The 18232-nt window shown below is 57.7% G+C and overlaps 8 protein-coding genes across 8 annotated transcripts; 5 read left to right on the forward strand and 3 right to left on the reverse strand.

Moving 5' to 3' along the window:
- Positions 1-256: 256 nt before the first annotated feature.
- Positions 257-1184, reverse strand: B0T15DRAFT_495560 (uncharacterized protein; the record flags this gene model as incomplete). Its single annotated transcript, XM_062867110.1, has 2 exons — positions 257-974; positions 1102-1184. The coding sequence occupies 2 exons, from the start codon at positions 1182-1184 to the stop codon at positions 257-259; spliced, it is 801 nt and encodes a 266-aa protein (XP_062718772.1).
- Positions 1185-1639: 455 nt separating this feature from the next.
- On the forward strand, positions 1640-3184 carry B0T15DRAFT_538769 (uncharacterized protein; the record flags this gene model as incomplete). Its single annotated transcript, XM_062869700.1, has 2 exons — positions 1640-2352; positions 2478-3184. The coding sequence occupies exons 1-2, from the start codon at positions 1939-1941 to the stop codon at positions 3180-3182; spliced, it is 1119 nt and encodes a 372-aa protein (XP_062718773.1). The 5' UTR covers positions 1640-1938.
- A 669-nt stretch (positions 3185-3853) lies between these two features.
- On the reverse strand, positions 3854-4866 carry B0T15DRAFT_374238 (uncharacterized protein; the record flags this gene model as incomplete). The annotated part of the gene is made up of 2 exons (XM_062864218.1): positions 3854-4591; positions 4690-4866. Coding segments are annotated over 2 exons (915 nt in total), but the record flags the coding sequence as incomplete, so codon positions are not given.
- Positions 4867-6340: 1474 nt separating this feature from the next.
- On the forward strand, positions 6341-7988 carry B0T15DRAFT_495563 (uncharacterized protein; the record flags this gene model as incomplete). The annotated part of the gene is made up of 2 exons (XM_062867111.1): positions 6341-7100; positions 7180-7988. 2 exons carry the CDS (start codon positions 6341-6343, stop codon positions 7986-7988), a joined length of 1569 nt encoding a protein of 522 aa, XP_062718775.1.
- On the forward strand, positions 7919-9619 carry B0T15DRAFT_260857 (UbiA prenyltransferase family-domain-containing protein). Its single transcript, XM_062863327.1, has one exon. The coding sequence runs from the start codon at positions 8181-8183 to the stop codon at positions 9384-9386; it is 1206 nt and encodes a 401-aa protein (XP_062718776.1). The 5' UTR covers positions 7919-8180; the 3' UTR covers positions 9387-9619.
- Positions 9620-9784: 165 nt separating this feature from the next.
- Positions 9785-10277, reverse strand: B0T15DRAFT_513215 (Glyoxalase/Bleomycin resistance protein/Dihydroxybiphenyl dioxygenase; the record flags this gene model as incomplete). The annotated part of the gene is made up of 2 exons (XM_062868028.1): positions 9785-9948; positions 10043-10277. The coding sequence occupies 2 exons, from the start codon at positions 10275-10277 to the stop codon at positions 9785-9787; spliced, it is 399 nt and encodes a 132-aa protein (XP_062718777.1).
- A 1599-nt stretch (positions 10278-11876) lies between these two features.
- Positions 11877-12698, forward strand: B0T15DRAFT_261022 (uncharacterized protein). The gene is made up of 2 exons (XM_062863328.1): positions 11877-12086; positions 12146-12698. Exons 1-2 carry the CDS (start codon positions 11931-11933, stop codon positions 12383-12385), a joined length of 396 nt encoding a protein of 131 aa, XP_062718778.1. The 5' UTR covers positions 11877-11930; the 3' UTR covers positions 12386-12698.
- A 3869-nt stretch (positions 12699-16567) lies between these two features.
- On the forward strand, positions 16568-18231 carry B0T15DRAFT_486526 (uncharacterized protein; the record flags this gene model as incomplete). Its single annotated transcript, XM_062866367.1, has 4 exons — positions 16568-16762; positions 16850-17326; positions 17432-17662; positions 17734-18231. The coding sequence occupies 4 exons, from the start codon at positions 16568-16570 to the stop codon at positions 18229-18231; spliced, it is 1401 nt and encodes a 466-aa protein (XP_062718779.1).
- Position 18232: the final 1 nt, after the last annotated feature.

The following is an 18232-nucleotide window of genomic DNA, read 5'->3' on the forward strand; positions in this document are numbered from 1 at the left end:
CAATACCCGGCACCGTGCAGGCTGTACAGGCTGTGCAGACTGCGCGATTTGCGTTGTTACGTTGGGATTGGTGAGAGCACGGGAGCTCGTTTATTGCTCATCTCTGTCAAGGTGGGATTGATGGGGGGCCAAAAACCGTTGAACATCTGCACTACTCTAAGGACGTACACTCTCGATACTGATCTTATGATCCCATGTCCCATATGCTCTGGTATCTGGTACAGCCTACATGCGGATACTGGATAATACCACCCACTCATGCAGTCTTCGCGCGGTCAGCAAAGCGCCGCTGAAAGACCGAGGTCTCCATCCTGGCGCACGCAAGCTCCCAGTCCGTGGTCCAGGCTCTGTAGAAGGGCTGGTAGCCCAACAGGCCGCCCAGCCAGCGCCCCACCACGACACCCAGCGCCCGCGAGACCGACGACCGGAAGGGCACCCACCGCGGCAGCGTGAGGCACGAGGCCCCCGCGTCCCACGTGGCCAGCAGCTGGATCAGGTCCAGCCGCTTGCCGTGCACGACCACCTCCTCCTGGTAGGCGTACCAGTTCTCGAAGAAGACCAGGTCCAGCGCCGCCGTGGTGTCCGTGCGCTCGCCCGAGACGTAGAAGCGGACCGGCTCCTGTTCCTGTCCCTGCTCCTGCTGCGCCCGGCCCAAGTCGACCAGACTGGGAAAGCACAGGCGGTGGTTTGCCCTGCGGGGGATCACAACCTCGCCGTCGCCCGGCCGCACGACGCGCTCGACCCCTTCGATCTCCACGACCAGAGCGCCCTGCACCACGGTGAAGTACTCCTCCTGGTACGGGTGGAAGTGTGTGGGCGGCTTGGGGAGGCCGCGGAGTCGCGGATGGTCCGGATGGATGACCACCTCGAAGTGGAACTGGCGTGTGTTTGTGCTGGTGCTGGCGTTGGTGCTGTTTTCCAGTGCTTCTGCCTCGGCCTGGGCCAGCACGCGAGTCACCATGGCGCCGCCCAAACTACCTAGGTAGGCAGTAATTAGTAGCGTGCACCCGTGCGGCGGGTAGTAGAGTGGTGTCTGCGCCTGGTCGACGCGTGAAGGAGAACAGTAGCTACGTTTAGCGGGCATTCGCCTTGTGGACTTACGCAACTATGGACACGGTCCCGTCATCCCCTACCACATGTGGTAGGAGGTCCCCTCCTGGCGTGGTTGGGTCTTTGGCAGGCATGGCGAGGTGCAATATTTGCGAGAGAAACTGGAAAACGAGCTGGGATGTGAATGATTGGAGAAGACAACGGAAATATTTCGGGAGACAAGCACAAATGCGCGGGTGCGTTTAAGGCGAGGTGATGATATGGTACTACTAGTAGTATCTGGCTGCTACCAGGATGTTGTATCCGTAACGTTGTAAGTCCAGAGCGCGGTAATCTGTGCTACGGTACTGTCTACATGTATTTCTGTACATACTACTTTGCCGCCCGGCACATTGCCAACCGAGTCCCTTCGATGCATGGCCCGGCCCTGCAGGAACCGTGCCGTTGGCCCGTTGATGGGTCACAACCGTCACATCTACACTACGGGGGAATTAACCCCGCTTCGAGGTGGGCAGCAGAGCAGTTGGTGGCAGCACCAATGAACCCAACAATACGTCCCGTGCATTGCAGATATCACAGTATGACAAATGGCAAAAGTCGACGCCCCCCTTCGGCACAAACACAGAATGTTGGTCGTCGGGACCCACTGTGTCGATAGCAATTTGCCTGTCTTTGTTGCCTCTTCTTCATCACTGCGAGTGACAAGCTGAAAGAAATGACTTACCTAATGTCTCAGACTCACACTGCCCACGCTTTTCAATATCACGCGTGTCCCCAGAACCCCCTGATACCTACAATCCATTGCCCAGACCTCCTCCTCCATTGCCATATCGAGTGTATGCTGTATATTCGCATCCACGAGCTCCTAACTCCCAACCCTCACCCACAATGTCAGCGTCGTTAGCGCTCCCACCGGCCAAGGTATCACCGCTGTCGGTGCTCATCCAGACGCAGATCCGAACCAAGCCGCGCCCGCCGCCGCCGGGGACGTCGCTCGCGGGCAAGACGGCCGTCGTCACGGGCAGCAGCGGCGGCCTGGGGCGGGCCGCGAGCGAGCAGCTGCTGGCGCTCGGCCTGTCGCGCCTGATCATGGGCGTCCGCGACAGCGCCCGGGGCGAGCGCGTGGCGGCCGCGCTGCGAGCCAAGCACCCCAAGGCCCGCATCGACGTCTGGACCATCGAGCAGGAGTCCTTCGCGTCAGTGCGCGCCTTTGCCGCCCGCTGCGCTGAGGAGATCGACCGCCTCGACATGGCCATCCTTAACGCTGCGTTTGCCACGCCCCAGTGGACCGTCACTGCTGATGTACGTCTGCCATCAAGACACATTTATTATTTATTTTACTTGTTTACTATTCCTACTTACACTATCCATCTGCTCCAACCCCCTTCGTTCGTGCTCCTCTTACTAACAACACTACCACCCCGCAGGGCCACGAAGCAATGCTACAAGTGAACTACCTCTCCACCGCGCTCCTCGCCCTCCTCCTTCTCCCCGTCCTCTCCAAGCGCAGCAGCAACAACAACAACAACAACAACAACAACAACAACAACAACCCCGCCGCCGACGAAAACGGCCCAGGCCGACTAACCATCGTCGGCTCCAACCTCTCACTCACCTACCCCTTCCCGCCGACCGACGCCGACCCCTTACTCAGCTACCTCTCCAACGCCTCCATACACAACATGCCCAAGGGCAGCTTCGGCGTAGTCGCGGCCCAGCACCGGCAGGTGACGACCAAGATCCTCCTGCTGATGCTCGTCCAGAAGCTCGGCGAGCAGGTCGACCCGGACCGCGTGGTCGTCAACACGGTCGACCCGGGCATGGTGAAGGGCACCGAGGTGGGGCGGCGGCTGCCGTGGCTGGCCAAGGTGTTTGTCGGCGTGGCGTTTGGCTTGCTGGCGCGCTCGCTGGAGCAGGGCGCGTGGACGTACGTGGATGCGGTGGCGGTGAAAGGAAAGGAGAGCCATGGGGGGTTTTTGGTCAATTGGGAGCTGCATTCGTTTCATCGGGCGATGTATACCCCCGAGGGGAGAGCCACGACCGAGAGGGTTTGGAGGGAGACGGTGGGGGAGTTGAAGAAGGTTGCTGATGTGGAGGGGGCTTTGGAGGGTGTTAGGAGGAGGGGGGTTTAAGGGGTAAGGGGGAGGGTTGGGGGACTACTATATAAGTACTAGTATTAGTAACTTTGACTGGGTATAGAGGCAGTAGTAATAAGCTGATCCTAGCACTGGTATAGTACTTGTTGGTTGCTTCAGTTTGAGAAGTATATCGTTGATGAAGATTATGGTGTGTTCTTCGTAGAGGAAAGGCCCGGGATGCTGGGCCTGACACCTCTCGGCCGTGGACTTGCCCTCAGGCTCGGCACACTTTCACCCGAATCACGACAACCGCGTACTGAGCAGATCATCACAACCCGTACATCAGCGAGCATTTAGGTTGTGGGGACATCTACAGTATATATAACAGGAGCATAACAAATACTACTAGTAGTACTACAAGCCAACCTGGGTCAATGGAAGCCACCACGAGAACGCTCTGGCAGATATGGAAATCCTCGCCCGTGCGCCTCAGTCAGCTGCGCCAGCTCGACGTCATCGCGGTCTCCGCCGCCCTGGCGCTCCCCCGCCGTACCCATGACTCCTGGGCGGCCTGTCGCATCATCATCATCCGGGTAGAACACCGTGCCTTCTCCTCCCACGCTCTCCGTGGTCGTAGCCACCATGGTGCGGGAGGAGGACTGCGCGTTGGAGCCCGACTTGAGCTTGGAGCCCCGGCCCGAGGAGTGGCCCGAGTAGTAGCCGGAAGAGACCACGTAAGGGGGGTTACTAGCGTTGGCGTAGCCCCGGCGGCGGCGGCGGCCAACAAGGCGCTCCCACAGCGGCACGAGCGCGGGCACCGACCCGCAGATGACGATCAACGTGATTTCGACCGCTGCCCAGATGGCCAGCCCGTACAAGCCCCAGGTAGGGTCGGTGCTGGTGCCGAGCAGATCGGCTGCGATGGACGTCTTGACCGAGGCGGCGATGCCCGTGAAGGTGGACAGGCCGAGCAGCGCGCTGAGGGCCAGCTTGCGCGCCTTGGGCATCTGCAAGCCCCAGATGATATGCACGGGCAGCAGGGCGAGGAAGAAGTCGGCAAAAGCCTGGAAGGCGGCGGCGAACGTGTTGAAGTCGTAGACGGCGCCCGCGTCGAGGCACGCGAAGGCGCCCGTCGCCTGCCCGACCAGGTCCCAGAGGTGGGCGGGCGCGCCGCACCGGAACAGCACCAGCAGCACGTCGACCGCCGTCGTGATGGCGGTGAGCCAGATCAGGGCCCACAACGACCATGCGTACCACTTGGCCGACGACTGCTTGAGGATGCGCAGGATGGTGAAGGCCACGGCCACCTTGCCGAAGGCCGTGCAGGGGATGGCGAACATCTCCAGCACGATCTGCAGCTTGACCTGGTGTTCCTTCTCCGCGAGAGTCAGATAAGCAAAGTGCCGTGTGCCCCCTGACTCGGCAATCAGCGTGGTTATGATGCCGAGGGCGATAAATGTAAGCTGTGTTGGTTTAAGTCAGTACTAGATCATCCCATGATCCCAAGGACACAAACACAAAGAGCAAAACGAGAACGAGTGAGGATGAGATCTCGACGAACCCAGCATAAGGCCATGTGCAGGTCATCGTGGCCCATCATGCGGGTGGATATCCGTGCCCACGCTCGCAGGGCCATGACAACACCAGAAATCGCCACCATGGTCCAGACCGCGGCCTCGATCGAGACTCGGCGGTCCGTGTCCGGCCCGATGGCAGGCGTCTCCGGGACTGGATCCATTGTCTTGCGCCCGGTCGGAGTTGTTCCGTCGGCTGAGCAACGAAAAATGAGCACTAGACTTGTTAGGGGAAGGAGAATGATTCACAATCGGGGCATTTCCTTTTGGCTGTGTGTGGTCTTGGTCGCCCAGGACGATCGAGGTGGCATTTTGCCGGGCGTCTTCGTAATCCTAGATCACTGCCGGCATAAGGCTACTGAGACACTAGCAGACTGACGTCCATGGTTGTGCCCTCCATTTGCAACCAGATCTCTTGAGCTATGCTGTACTTTGGGTGTGCGACACTGCGGGCAACCCTCCATTGCGCAAGAAAGACCGAACCCGCCTGATTTGCCGCTGACATTGGGGACTGCGCCGCAAAGCAATATGCCTCGGAAAGGAGGGGGAGTGGTCAGCTCTTGTGTAACCTTTTTTTTTCTTTTCGGAGCGGGCGGGCTTTGTACGGAGTAGAGCCGAATCCAACCATCGACGGACCGTCTGCATTATCACCTGTAGGGGACTTCCAGACGATGGCACCAACCATCCGGCGCCTACAGCAACGCCGCGGCCCTACATCGATTACGACGCAACGCCATCTCGATCGTACAGTGATCTTCGCCTGGCTGTCTCGTCGATCATGATTTTCCCAGAACATCTTGAGCCCTACATAGGTACGTAGGTACTAGGTACTAGTATCGTTGAGGAAGGGGGTGGGGTTTGGCTTCTACTAGTAGTTGGTCAAGTTGGTTTGTTCTTGGCTTGTCGGTTCGGGGTCTTGGAGAATACCTCATAGAGGAGGCGGCATGAGCGGCCCGAAGGTGCCGGTCTTGTGGGTTGGGATCGGCAGCGGGTGTGTAACGTGTAACGTGAGGAAGGCGCAACACGGCGACGAGTGTGCGTGTATTGGTTTGGTGGTGTCGAGATAGTATTGTGGTGGATTCGGATTTGTCACTTCGCATTCCCACAAGAACACGCAAACATCTGCGCGATACTGCGCGGACTCGGGGAGAGCTGTCGCGTCTATTCTTCCATCGGTTGTACAACATCACGACCGGTGGATTGACGGCACTTCTGGGCCGAACAGTATAAAGTACAGTGCATACACACAGTATCCCATGTGATAACCGTGACGCAGTTTGACAGGCCCAAAGGAGACTCGGTCAAACGCAAATGGACAACGCGCCGCATGCGCGCTTATCCGCGCCGAACCAATGCTCCCGCCTTTGCATGATAATATTGCTTACTCTCCCACACATGTCGCCGAGGTGTCGTTCGACTGATTCCCAGGCTCTCGGTCGCGAGTTCGGACTCGAGGTATAAGGCAGCCCGCCATTCTCGACGCGGGGTTGGAATTGTCCGGCCTGTGGTGTGCTACCTCCTCGTATGTACCTGCCTTACCTTAGAACACCTCTGACATTTTGTTTTCTTGCTCTCTCTCTTTCCCACACAGCTCGCCCATTCTCGACTGTAGCACAGTCACACGCGCACCCCGCAGCGATGACTGCCGATCCCAAGGCCATTCGTCCGGCTCGGAGCGTCCCGCTTATCTCGGCGGCTGCTGCCATAGCGGCCATTGGCGTGCTGGCGGCGACTGTCTTGCCCAGCATTGGCTCGCACATCACCAACATCTTTAGCACAAGTCCCACGCCGGAGCTTGAGCCCGTTGCGCGAGCTGCTACCGCCTGCCACCAGCTCAAGGCCAAGCTCGGGTCCATCATCACGCTGCCGACGGATGCGCCATACTCGAGCTTGACCGAGGAGAACTGGTCGCAGTCGTGTTGGCTGCCGGCGGCCTGCATCGCACAGCCTGCGTCGGCCGCTCACGTGCAGCAGCTCGTTACTGCGCTCGCCGCTGCCAAGGTCCCGTTCGCCATTCGGTCCGGCGGACACTCGCCCAGCCCCCACGACGCATCCATCGACTCAGCCGGCGTGCTGATCGCCCTGGACAAGTTGGACCAGGTTACCTACGACTCGGCAACGTCGCTCGTCACCCTCGGCGCTGGCGCGAGATGGGACGCCGTCTACACGCTCCTTGACTCGCACAACGTCACCATGGTCGGAGGCCGCGTCATGCCCGTGGGTGTTGGCGGGTTGACGCTCGGCGGAGGCTTGTCCTACCTGTCGGACCTGTACGGCTTGGTCTGTGACAACGTCGCCAGCTTCGAGGTGGTATTAGCCGACGGCAGCCTAGTCGAGGCTAACGCAGCGTCTCATCCCGACCTGTTTTGGGCACTGAAGGGCGGCTCGAACAACTTTGGTGGGTTGCCACCATTTGTCCACCACCCCTTCCCCCCTCCCCCGTGTAACTTTCCGCGCCTGCTGACTGCATATGAAAGGCATTGTCACGTCGTACCGATCCACGACTTACCCGATCAAGAATTGCTGGGGCGGCATGTTGGTGTTCACCCCGGACCAGCTTTCCGATGTGCTGTTGGCTTTCAACGAATACCAACACACTCCCGACAAGGATCTGCACGCCAATCTGGTACTCAATGTCGCCGTGAACAATGCATCGGTGCTGCTCACCCTCGTCTACCTGCAGCCGGTAGAGCGCCCTGCGGCCTATGCTCCCTTCTACAAGCTGACGCCGGCGGCTGACATGACAGGGTTCTACACCCTACACGAGATCATGGGCATGTTCCCTCTTCCCAACGTCCAGCGGAAGATGTGGTACACCAATAGCTTTGAGCCCAGCCCGTCCATGTTCAAGGGGCTCGCCCACATCTTCCAGACGGCGCCCGAGGTGACCAAGTTGGCTGCCCTCACGGCGGCCACCATGATCCTCACCCTGCAGCCGATCCACCCCAACGTCATCCACCAGGGGCAAGCCAAGGGCGGCAACGCGCTGGGTCTCGAGCCCCGCACGCAGACCTGGTTCGGGCTCAACTACGGTTGGTGGTTTCCCGAAGACGATGCCACCGCGCTACGTCTGCTGCCAGCCCTACACGACCGCGTAGACGAGCTGGCTAAGCGGGAGCACGTCTGGCTCAAGTACATCTTCATGAACGATGCCTTCCACACGCAGCCCGTCATTGCCTCGTACGGGCACGACAACGTCGCCCGTCTTAGAACCGTGCAGAGGAAGTATGATCCGAAGCGGGTCTTCCAGACACTGGTACCCGGCGGACAGAAACTGCCAGCGTAAGCGCCCCCAACTGCGGATCTGGTTGGGATATGGCCGCATATCCAATCTAGCGTTGGATAGACACTATATATACTAGTATCTTATTCCATCATCCATGTATGGTTTCTTGGTAATCAAGCCCCAAGTGGTAAACAAGTCTCGCCAGGCTTAGTCAACTCCGTTTGTCTCCTTCTCTTCTACCCAACGCTCGCAATGGTCAGAGGTAGTGCGACTACCACCCGCCCTCGCCACGTCTCCGCATCCAAATCGGAGCGGGCCACCACCGCAGCTCCTTCGGTTTCGACACAGTACAGCAGCGACCGTGCCACCGGCTGGGTCTCGCATCTACCGCCGTCATGGGTTCCGTACGTCCAGCTCGCCCGCCTCACCTTGCCGGCCGCGCTGATGCTCATCTACCTGCCCACTCTGTTCGGCGTTCTCTTGGCCGCCGTCCTTGGTGAAGTCCACCACCACCCCTCTCACTCCCCTGGCTACACCTGCTTCGTCCTCCTGGTAGCCTCCTTCTTCTTTTCCAACGCCGCGCACGTGTGGGACGACCTCGTCGACGCGCCGATCGACGCCCTGGTCGCGCGCACGGCCCGGCGGCCGATCCCGCGCGGCGCCGTGTCCCGCCCCGCCGCGCTCGCCTTCGGGGTTGCCAACGCCCTCGGCGCCGCGGCCACGCTGGCCTGGGGCTTCCCCGACCCGGCCCTCGCCTTCCGCTACGCTGCGCCCAACATCCTCGCTACGACGTACTACCCCTTCGCCAAGCGCCACACCAACCTCCCCCAGCTCGTCCTGGGGTTCTGCCTCGCCTGGGGCGTCGTCATGGGCGCCGTGGCCGTCGGCTGCGAACCTTACTACTACTCCCATCACCATCACACCACTGCTAGTAGTACAACAACAACAACAATAACAACCGCTACCCTCATCCCGGCCCTCCTAACTCTCGGCCCGCTCACCATGCGAACCCCCTTCCTGGCCCTTCACGCGGCCTGCACCCTCTGGTCCGCCATCTACGACACCATCTACGCGGCCGAGGACTACGATCACGACGTTGCGCTCGGCGTGGGCAGTCTGGTCGTGCTGTGCGGCGGGCCGCGCGGCCCGCACACCAAGCGGGTGCTGTACCTCCTGCTGGCGTGCTTGGGTGGCTGTTTGGTGGTTTGCGGCCTATCGACGACAAGAACAGGGAAGGTGGGGATGGAGACAGGGGTGGGGATGGGGATGTCTTGGTGGTATTATGCGGTGGCGCCCGTCGGTGCTACGGCTGCGTTGGGCGCTATGATTCGGGATGTGGACTTAGAGGATCCGAAGAGTACGTGGTGGTGGTTTCGGTATGGGTATTGGTTTGTTGCGGGGAGTATTGTGGTCGGGTTGGCGGGTGAGGTGGCGTTGGTGAGGGGGTGGGGAGTGTAGACCCTAGAGGAATCTGTGAGAGGGAGAAAGACGGGGGAGAGAGATGCGGTGAGGTGCCTGTTGATCGGGGTATGGTATGGTTACCTTACACAACGCAATGTTATGCTGTATAGAGGTTGATTTAGTCTGCCTAACACGGGTCTTGGATCACCTGGCTTTGCATTACATAGACTCAGATGATTTGACTTTGTTTGTCGTGAGCTTCGGCTGTAAGAGGAAGCCCGAGAGTACCTAGGCCGTGAGCCCTGACTATCTGGTCATTGAATATGCTTTACAAAGGTGTCCTAACTACTAGTAGACACTTGGCGGAGCTCAGCCTTTATTAAACAATGCAAAACTAAGGCCACGGACAGCCATCCAACCCGTCTCTAACCAGGGAAACACCAACTACGCTAGCCTTAAGCCTCAGCAGTGCACACAACCTCGATGTTATTCCCCGCCGGATCCAGCACAAACGCCGCATAGTAAGTCGGCCCCGAAAACGGCCTGATGCCCGGCTTGCCGTTGCATGTGCCGCCTGCCGCTACGGCATCGGCATGGAATCGGTCCACGCTCGCCCGGTCTAATACACCACCACCACCATTTTCATCAGCAAACCCCCAGGAAAGGCAAGGCCTTCAAAGATTGGACTTGGGGAAAATAGAGTAGGTACGAACCGTTCGCAGCAAATGCAGTATGCGTCGGGAGAATGGCAGTTGCGCCGTCCTGGGCCGTCGCCGCCGTGATCCACCAGTCGATGTGGCCCGCGGAATCGGCGAAGCCGACGACCTGGCCCTCGGCGAAGGACATGGCGTTCTTGTAGCCGATGGACGCCAGCGCGGCTTCGTACCACGCTACGACGGCGGCGTGCTGTGCCGCGGCGACCTTGATGCCCGTGTGTGCGATGGTCATTTTGGAGGACGGTGTGTGAGATTGTGGGAGATGGGTTCGAGTACTAGTAGTATGTGGGTTGTACTGAACAGAATGCACAGGTGGATGCGGGAGAAGTTCGTCGTGGGAACAAGAGGATGATGATGTTTGAATCGAGGACGACTCTTTCCTGGAAGGACCAGGCTTTATATACCAAACCATCCCACCCTAGTAACTCACCCCTTTCCTCGCCAAGCGCTTTCGTGGCAGTCCTTGACCCTTGACCTTCTCCCAACTGGACGGCCGGCCTGGCGTCAACTTGATGCTCTCCAACAAGGGGGACATAAGTACCGATCTTCACTCCGCTAAGTCCGCTCGTAGCCATAGTAGGTACCTAGTAGTAATTATTCAGTCGGAGGTCGGAGGCCCCGGCAACCGATCCACCCCGTTTTACCGACCTCCTTGGGATTGATCCTCCGCCGCTGCAATCCTCCGGCGCGCGTCGCGTTGGATGATTGGGCTGCCAAGGAGACGAAGCCGGGGACGCGACGCGCTACTGACGCGAAATCCTGTGCATCGACCGCTGAGTCACCGTCCAAGGATCCGTGCACCTTTGATCTTTACACAAGGGTGTTCTAATGCATCGCGGAAATCCGACGAAGACCGACTAAGACCGAAATCTGGAACTCACCAACCTCCTGCGGATCCGCCCTCCGTGTAGGTAAGCGTCATCCTCACCTAGGTCAGTCGTGATGTCTCATGCGTTTGGTCTATTATAGCTAGATTGTCAAGGGATTTCGTCCTATAAAACCCCGGGTATGGATAGAAGGCCGCAGAACTAGTAGCTACGAGGACAAGAAGAGGTTTTCTTTGTTTGTTCATCATTAACGTTCGGGGCCAGGTCCGCGGAGCGGCCCGGCCATAGAGCGTACTTTCGGAGGTGTGCTGACCTCCTATACGTTGCCACCGCCTACTCCCTTCTCAAGGACCTATGGTAAATGCTTCCACGGCAAGTATCCTTGCCGGTAGGTCAGACCCGGGCATACCCGGTAAAGTCCGTGGCCGAGGGTCGTTGTCAAGCCTTGGCTTAGCTGAAAGGTATGGAAAGAAATGAGAAACGAAAGAGAAAAGGGGCGTCAAAACTAGCAAACAAACATAAGCCGCCCTTTTCGCCTGAACTCCTTGCCTTTTTGTTTATGTTCCTTTTTCCCTATCATCCCGACTTGCTTTTGTGATTTCTGTGCTCTTCCCCGTGCCTTTTGTCGTTTTCCATCCAATCGTAGACAAGCAAGCAGCCGCACTCTTTGAACAACATTAAAAGACAAAAAGGTGTCGGCTTTGAGCTTTCTACCTATGGAGGGCGGAAATATAAGTCTAGATCAGTGATCAACCTTCTATTTGGGGTCTAGTTTATTAGATCATGGATCTTAGGTTATATAGCCCAACTATCTATCACGAATGGAGAACCTTGCAGTGTTGCTCGTGCCATTCGAGTCACACATTTAGTTTATCATTGCTTCATATCCCCGCCTTGGCACCTCCCTCCTGACGTAGTAGGTACCCAAGGTTAGTACCTAGTATTAAAGGAAGAGCAACCCCCGCCCGCCGCTTCGCTCCAAACTCGAACTGTGAAAACCGACATCGAAACTCAGCCAGGCTCCCTCAGCCGCAATCATACTATTCTAGCTCACAAAGATGACGGCACTCCAACGCGCGATTGCACAAAACGCTCGCCAGGCCGAGGAGGACGACGACAATGCGGTACAACGGCTTGCACGTGCACGTCAACGTCAAATGAGAGAAGAGAAACTCCGTTGGGTGGAGGAGGAAGACAAAATGGCACGGCGAGCGGTAATAGGTACGATGACAGGTAGCCAGAAAAGCCCATGGCTGACGGCACGTTTATTAAGGAACACAAGGCCCGTATCACTATCCCCGTCATCGTCACACCTGACGGCCCCATATCGGCCGAGGATTTGCAACAACTCGGCGGGATGGACGCGGTGCCCGAAACGCTCAAGGCGACGCTTATCAGAGAGCACGCAGAAAGGCCAGTCACGATATGCTATGTCAGCGGTGAGGAGATGGAGAGGCCCGAGGAAAATGCCAACATCAAGTACTATATGGACCAGTCCTTGCTTCGGATTTAGGAGCGGGAAAAGTATGCAATTGTCGTCTTCCCTTTGAAGGAGGGTGTTTCGCTGCCGGGTCCGAGCAAGATTGGCATTGACGGAGAGGGTCGAGGAAGCGGAGGAGTGCTGGACGAGTAAAATGATTCAATATGTGAACGGGCGATGAACCGTCCTCTCTAAGTGTACTGTATGTAAAGCCTCCGAGTTAACATGTCCTTCGTTCACTTCTCAACGTGACGGGCCCGGAAGTGGAAGGTGGAAGATAGGAACCAGGCCACTCTGTATGAGAGGTGAGCGTGGCAGATGGTAGATGACCTCGTGGGATTGGGCGCAAATTTCACCGACAGCCCGACTCCGCACCGCCCAGTATGAAGTTGCGTCATGTTCGCTGTTCCTCTTCGCAAATTTGGCATTCAATGCTCGGTCCAGTGATTGATCCCTTTATTAGCTCCATCTCGATTACGTCCGAGCACAACAATGGACCCAATGGCCGCTGTGGGCTTCGCAGCCAGCATTCTAACATTCATCCACTTTGCGTTATAGACTCGTCACCGGGACCAAGAGGGCGCTCGAAGCCGGCAGTGTCTCAGAGAATACCGAATCTTTGGAGACACCGAAATGGCCAGGAAGAACCTCCGGAGCGTCCATGTCCACCCGTCGAGGCACGAGGGTATGTGATACGGAAGCGCAGGGAACATAGGTCAACCAAGAATGTGATGGATTGTATGAATTGATGATGATGGAAGCATTGTTGGTTGACCGAGCCAGAAGAATCTAAGTACAGGACCTGTGCCCACTCCATTAGATCCACATGCTAGATGGATCGCATCAGTACCTATGGAAAGGAAGGTGGAGAGTGTCAACGCAAAAGTGTGGGACGAAGACAACTTCAGGGTTGTCGTGATTGCGAACTTGTGCGAGTTCATGCAGTATAAGACGCTCAGAGAGGAGGCCCTGATGAACGCCGGGGATCGACTTCTCGTCGAGGGTAGTGCGCCGGCACTGGCAGGCTCTCAAAACCCGCGAAAAAAAAACTTTTAGTCAGCCTCGCTCCCAACACCACCCTCCCTTTCCTATCGCCAACCGAGGAGCCATCATCGATTGAGTCAGAATGCGAGTATGTAGAAGGGTCGGAGAGGACAATGACTGTCTCGTCTATTTGCGCCTGGCTTGCCGTGGCTCGATCAAGCCGCCGGCCTGCCTCTTGTGATCTGTAGAGCCTACGAGTTGGGGGTCGTGACTGTGATTAGAAATGCCATGTAGGCGTGAGTTATTATATGGGCAGTATTATTATCTACGTAAGACGTGGCAAAGCACGTCCCTGTTTACTCGGAGGCATACTACCCCAGGAGTGACTTGTTCCCCTGGGCGGGCATGTCAGTCTTCAAAGCTATTTATTACCCTTTTGGACGCTAATGATCAACACGAACAATAACAGTAGATGAATAAACTGCTCTGTGTACTAAATAGTTCACACCCGCGACCTTGGGAGACGCGCTCGTTGGCGCATATATGCTGCAGAAAGACAACCGCGCTCTACGACCGACACCACGTTTTCTCAAACAAACCAATTTTCTCGCTCCTTGCGACAAACGATAATCTTCCATCCCGAATCCACCTACACGCCAGAAGCGCAAAAGCCATCTTCCCCGTCCCTCTGCCCGATATTAGCTATAGTCTCCCGAATTCCATTGTCGGCCATATCGCCCTCGTGGCACAGCCACAAAAACAGCCCACGGAGGGGAGACACCGAGACGGCAGGCCGGAGCCCCGAAGAGGATGACGGCGGCGAGTCTCTCCGCTGTTGAGCGGCGGGAGTTCCGCTGATAGTTACATCCACCTCATCCGCCGGAACGGCGTTAAAGTGAAAATATTGGGGAAAGTCCTCCGATGGCGTAGAACTGCTACGCCGTCCTGTTTTCCTTTTGAAAATGAGGGAAGCGAAAAGAAGGGAAGCGCCGAGCGTGCTTACCCACGACAGAGTAGTGGACGGCATACGAGGACTGGATGACGTCTTCCGGCTTCACAAAGCGCTCGTGATTGGTCATGCTGTGCCCGGAAAGTGCAGAGCGAAGAAAGTGAGACGTGTTTGTGGAGGCGCGGTAGGCTCTAGAGAGTCGGGCCGGGCGGCACACGCGTCGACAAGGTTCGGGAGTCCAATGTGGACGTCAAAGAGCAATTGATGATCTATACATACCAGGACCTTGTCGACTTCGTCGAAGACTTTTCGTCACTTCCCTTGAGATGTAAGAAGCCGGGGACCGACATCCGCAAGCGGATACTACCACATCAGCCGGAGCGACCAGAGGGATGGCGGAGGTGCGGCGGGGAACGAAGCCAGGCGCGACGGAAGAATATGTGGGGGTTCTGCTGTGGAGGAGGTATTGTACAATGCAAGTACTTTACTAGCCAACCTCAATGCCGCATCTATCACACTAACCCTTCCGTCCGCCGTTGGCAGCCTCGAAGGCAGGGAGACCACACGACACCGGAAGTGGGAAGCGAAAAGAAGAAGCACAGGTGGTGTAGGCAGCGGTCAGGTCAACGACGACGTCGGGGAGGAAAGCCGATTTGGCGTCGAGGGGGTGCTTGGGAATCCTCGCGGCGAGGGGAGACCAGTACAACCCCAAGACGAGGCTCCCGCCGCGCCGAGGTAGGATAGCAGACTGTACGCAGTCGTGGAGAACATGAGATCTATCTTTCGGGCCCGTCCTACGATAGTCTGTTGCTCTGAGCGGGGGCGCTTCTAACCTCAGCTACGCGCGACGACGAGAGGCTCGGTGGTCCTAGATGGACATCCTGGATATCGGCCTAGACAACGGCCTAGACAACGGCTCTGTTCGACGAGGGACGACGAGCCGCCGAGCAGTTATTTTCTAGTCTGCGACTTCGATTCTCCTCTGCTGAGCTCCCACAACGAAACAACGGACGCGCGCCAAGGGAGAAGCGTTCGCGATGGGAGTTTTGTGGTTGCGCGAGGGAAGCGGAAAGGAAACCGAGCGGGAATTGTGGGCAGCCTTTATTTAAGGGCCACGGCGGGGCAAGGTCGGGCGCGGGGCGAGCAGACAACGCCAGGAGTAAACGGAAGCAAGTTCCCCCAGCTCGACCTCAACAACTATATTTTAGCCGTCTGCAGAGCGCCGGTGGGTATGCGAGAACCAGGTCGACGGACACAAAGTGGAACGTCGACCAAACGGGCCAGTCTCGCAGCGAGTCGGCCTCTGACGATTACATGGCGTGAGAGTTGGTAGATATATGGCGAGCCTCTGGTTGACAAGCACACTTCCCTGCTCGTCGGTTCATAGTTGTTGAAGTTAGGGAAGCAGCGTCCGAGCTTAGGTCTGGCGTTTGTCTGTGTAAGTATGCGGAAAGTTGAGTGCATTGACACTCCAGATATTTACTTGCCAGACAACTCTTGAATCGTGAGTCCATACAGATGCGGCTGCGTCACTGGCTAATGGAACATGTGTGGTTTGTGGAGGTGGGGGCTGGAGGGAGAAGGATCAGGCGCGATGGTTTTGGGCAGATTGAGGTTCTGCCCATGGGACGGTGGTGAGGTTGGAATGTCTGTCCAGGGCTGGTTCAGACGTTGCAGACGGAGGAGCAACTCGATCGACGCATTATGAACACAAGTATTTACTTGTTGGTTCGATCCCACCTCTTAATGTGCTTGGTCCTGTGTAGGTCCGGGAAGCTGATTGCAGACTCTCATCCATTTGGCTCATCATGTCTAAGGCGCTGAAGGGGTAGGTTTGCCAAAGAAGATTCTGGCAAGTACTAATAATTCAGTGCATTCGAGAACTGGCATTGCACGGGGGGGGGGGGCGCGTCCATTCACATCTGACAAGCTGGAAGCTGGCTGGATAGGTGGAATGTGTTCCGGCCTCCTGTTACCCTCACTCGTCCCCAACCCCTCACATCGGCAGTTGTCGACCGCCCTGGATATCAGCACCCGGTGCAACAGCAAGGAACCCATACGACTTCAAGGCCTTGTAGCACTTTTATTAGCCTGCCAAAGCCGAAGCCATCTGAACTTCTGAAGGGCCTCATGACAATACTGCGCTCACTCTGATCTCTTCCAAACCGACTCCTACTCCTACTATCTACCTCCCGGGACCCGAATCCGGTATCGCACACACACAAAACATACCCGAGAAAGAGACAATGTATTCCTCCACCTCCACCGCCAACCAGAAAAGAATGCACCTTGCAATAATAGGCGCAGGCATAACCGGCACAACCCTCTCCCTAGCCCTCTCCGCCCGCGACATCCCTCACACCGTGTACGAGCAATCCCGCCACCCGACCGAGCTGGGCGCCGGGCTCGGGCTGGGGCCCAACGCGGCCCGGGCGCTGCGCATCGCCCATCGCGGGGTGTATGAGCGGTTCTTGGAGGTGTGCACGCCGCGGGATATGCGCTGGCAGTCCTCCCCTCCCTCTGGGGGTATGGGAGGGTGGTTGTCTGAGGGGGACCGGGAACAGGGGAAAGAGGCAGAAAAAGAGGAGGAGGAGGAGAAGGAGGAAGAGAAGGTGTGGATCGATTTCCTCGACGGCACCTCCCCCCTTGAAGCGCGCGACCTGTCGCCCGCTTTCAGAATCCCCTGCCCCTATCCCGAGGGTCATGGCGCGGTGCATCGTGCGCGGTGGTTGGAAGAGTTGATGGGAATGGTTGGGGAGGGGACGGTGCAGTTTGGGAAGCGGTTGGAGCGGATTGAGGATCCGGGCGTTGGGGAGAAGAAGGTGGTGCTGCATTTCGAGGACGGCACCACCGCTGAAGCGGACGCGGTAATTGGTTGTGACGGGGTCAAGTCCAAGGTCAGGGAGGTGCTGGTTGGGGGGAAGGATAAGGAGGGGGCGAAGTGCGGGTATAGTGGTAAGTATGCGTATCGGTGTATGATTCCGATGGATCGGGCTATGGAGGAGCTTGGGCCGGCGAGGGCGGGGTGCTCGAGTTTATGGGTAAGTCCTTTCCCGTCTGCCTTCGTTCGGAAGGAGGATATACAACACAGAGCCAAAGTGTTTCCTTCGACCCTGTTTAAGAGACAGTTGACTGACTCCCCTCAGATGGGCCACGGCAGACATGTGCTCACCTTCCCCGTCGGCCGCGCCGGCCCAGACCAGCTCCTGAACCTGGTAGCCTTTGTGACGGACCCGAACGAGTCCTGGCCGAGCCAGGACGCGAGGAGCTTTACCCTCCCCGCCACGAGAGACGATGCGCTGCGCGACTTTGAGCAGGGTAGCTTCAGCAACACTGTCCAGAGGTTACTGCGGCTCACGAAGGACAAGATGGACAAGGTGCGTCAATATTCAAATCTATATCCTGGCTATTACTTATTCCCACTACTACTCCTGACGCTCTGCACCAGTGGGGCCTCTTCGACCTCGCCGCCCAACCCCTGCCCAGCTTCTACTCGGGCCGCATCCTGGTCATCGGAGACGCCGCCCACGCCAGCACGCCGCACCACGGATCCGGCGCTGGATTCTGCATGGAGGACGTGGCAGTTCTCTTGTCCTTGCTCGAGGAAATCACTAGTACTAGTACTAGCACTAGCACTATGGACGAGCACGACCATGACAGCTCCAGCTCCAGCCCCAGCAACAACAACCAGGCCCACCATCAAATCCAGGCCGTGTTCGCCGCGTTTGACGCCAGCCGCCGCGAGCGGGACCAATGGCTAGTCCAGAGCAGCCGGCGCGCGGCCGACCTGTACGAGTGGCGGCTGCCGAACACGGGCAAGGAGCATTTCGAATCCATGCGGAAAGACATCGAGGAACGGCAGGCGGTGTGTTGGGGGATTGATCTGGACCGGGCGATCGCGGACGCTAGGGAAGACCTCAGGAGACGGCTGGCTGTGGCCCAGTAGT

The sequence above is a fragment of the Chaetomium strumarium genome, assembly GCF_033439665.1.
Source record: "Chaetomium strumarium strain CBS 333.67 chromosome Unknown B0T15scaffold_6, whole genome shotgun sequence".
NCBI lineage: Eukaryota > Fungi > Ascomycota > Sordariomycetes > Sordariales > Chaetomiaceae > Chaetomium > Chaetomium strumarium.

Bases quoted from the DNA above. Each gene is read 5' to 3' on its own strand.
- B0T15DRAFT_260857 (XM_062863327.1), top strand. From the start codon at position 8,181: ATGGTCAGAGGTAGTGCGACTACCACCCGCCCTCGCCACGTCTCCGCA.
- B0T15DRAFT_261022 (XM_062863328.1), top strand. From the start codon at position 11,931: ATGACGGCACTCCAACGCGCGATTGCACAAAACGCTCGCCAGGCCGAG. The intron at 12,087-12,145 runs GTAATAGGTACG...ACGTTTATTAAG, and splicing joins ACAAAATGGCACGGCGAGCG to GAACACAAGGCCCGTATCAC.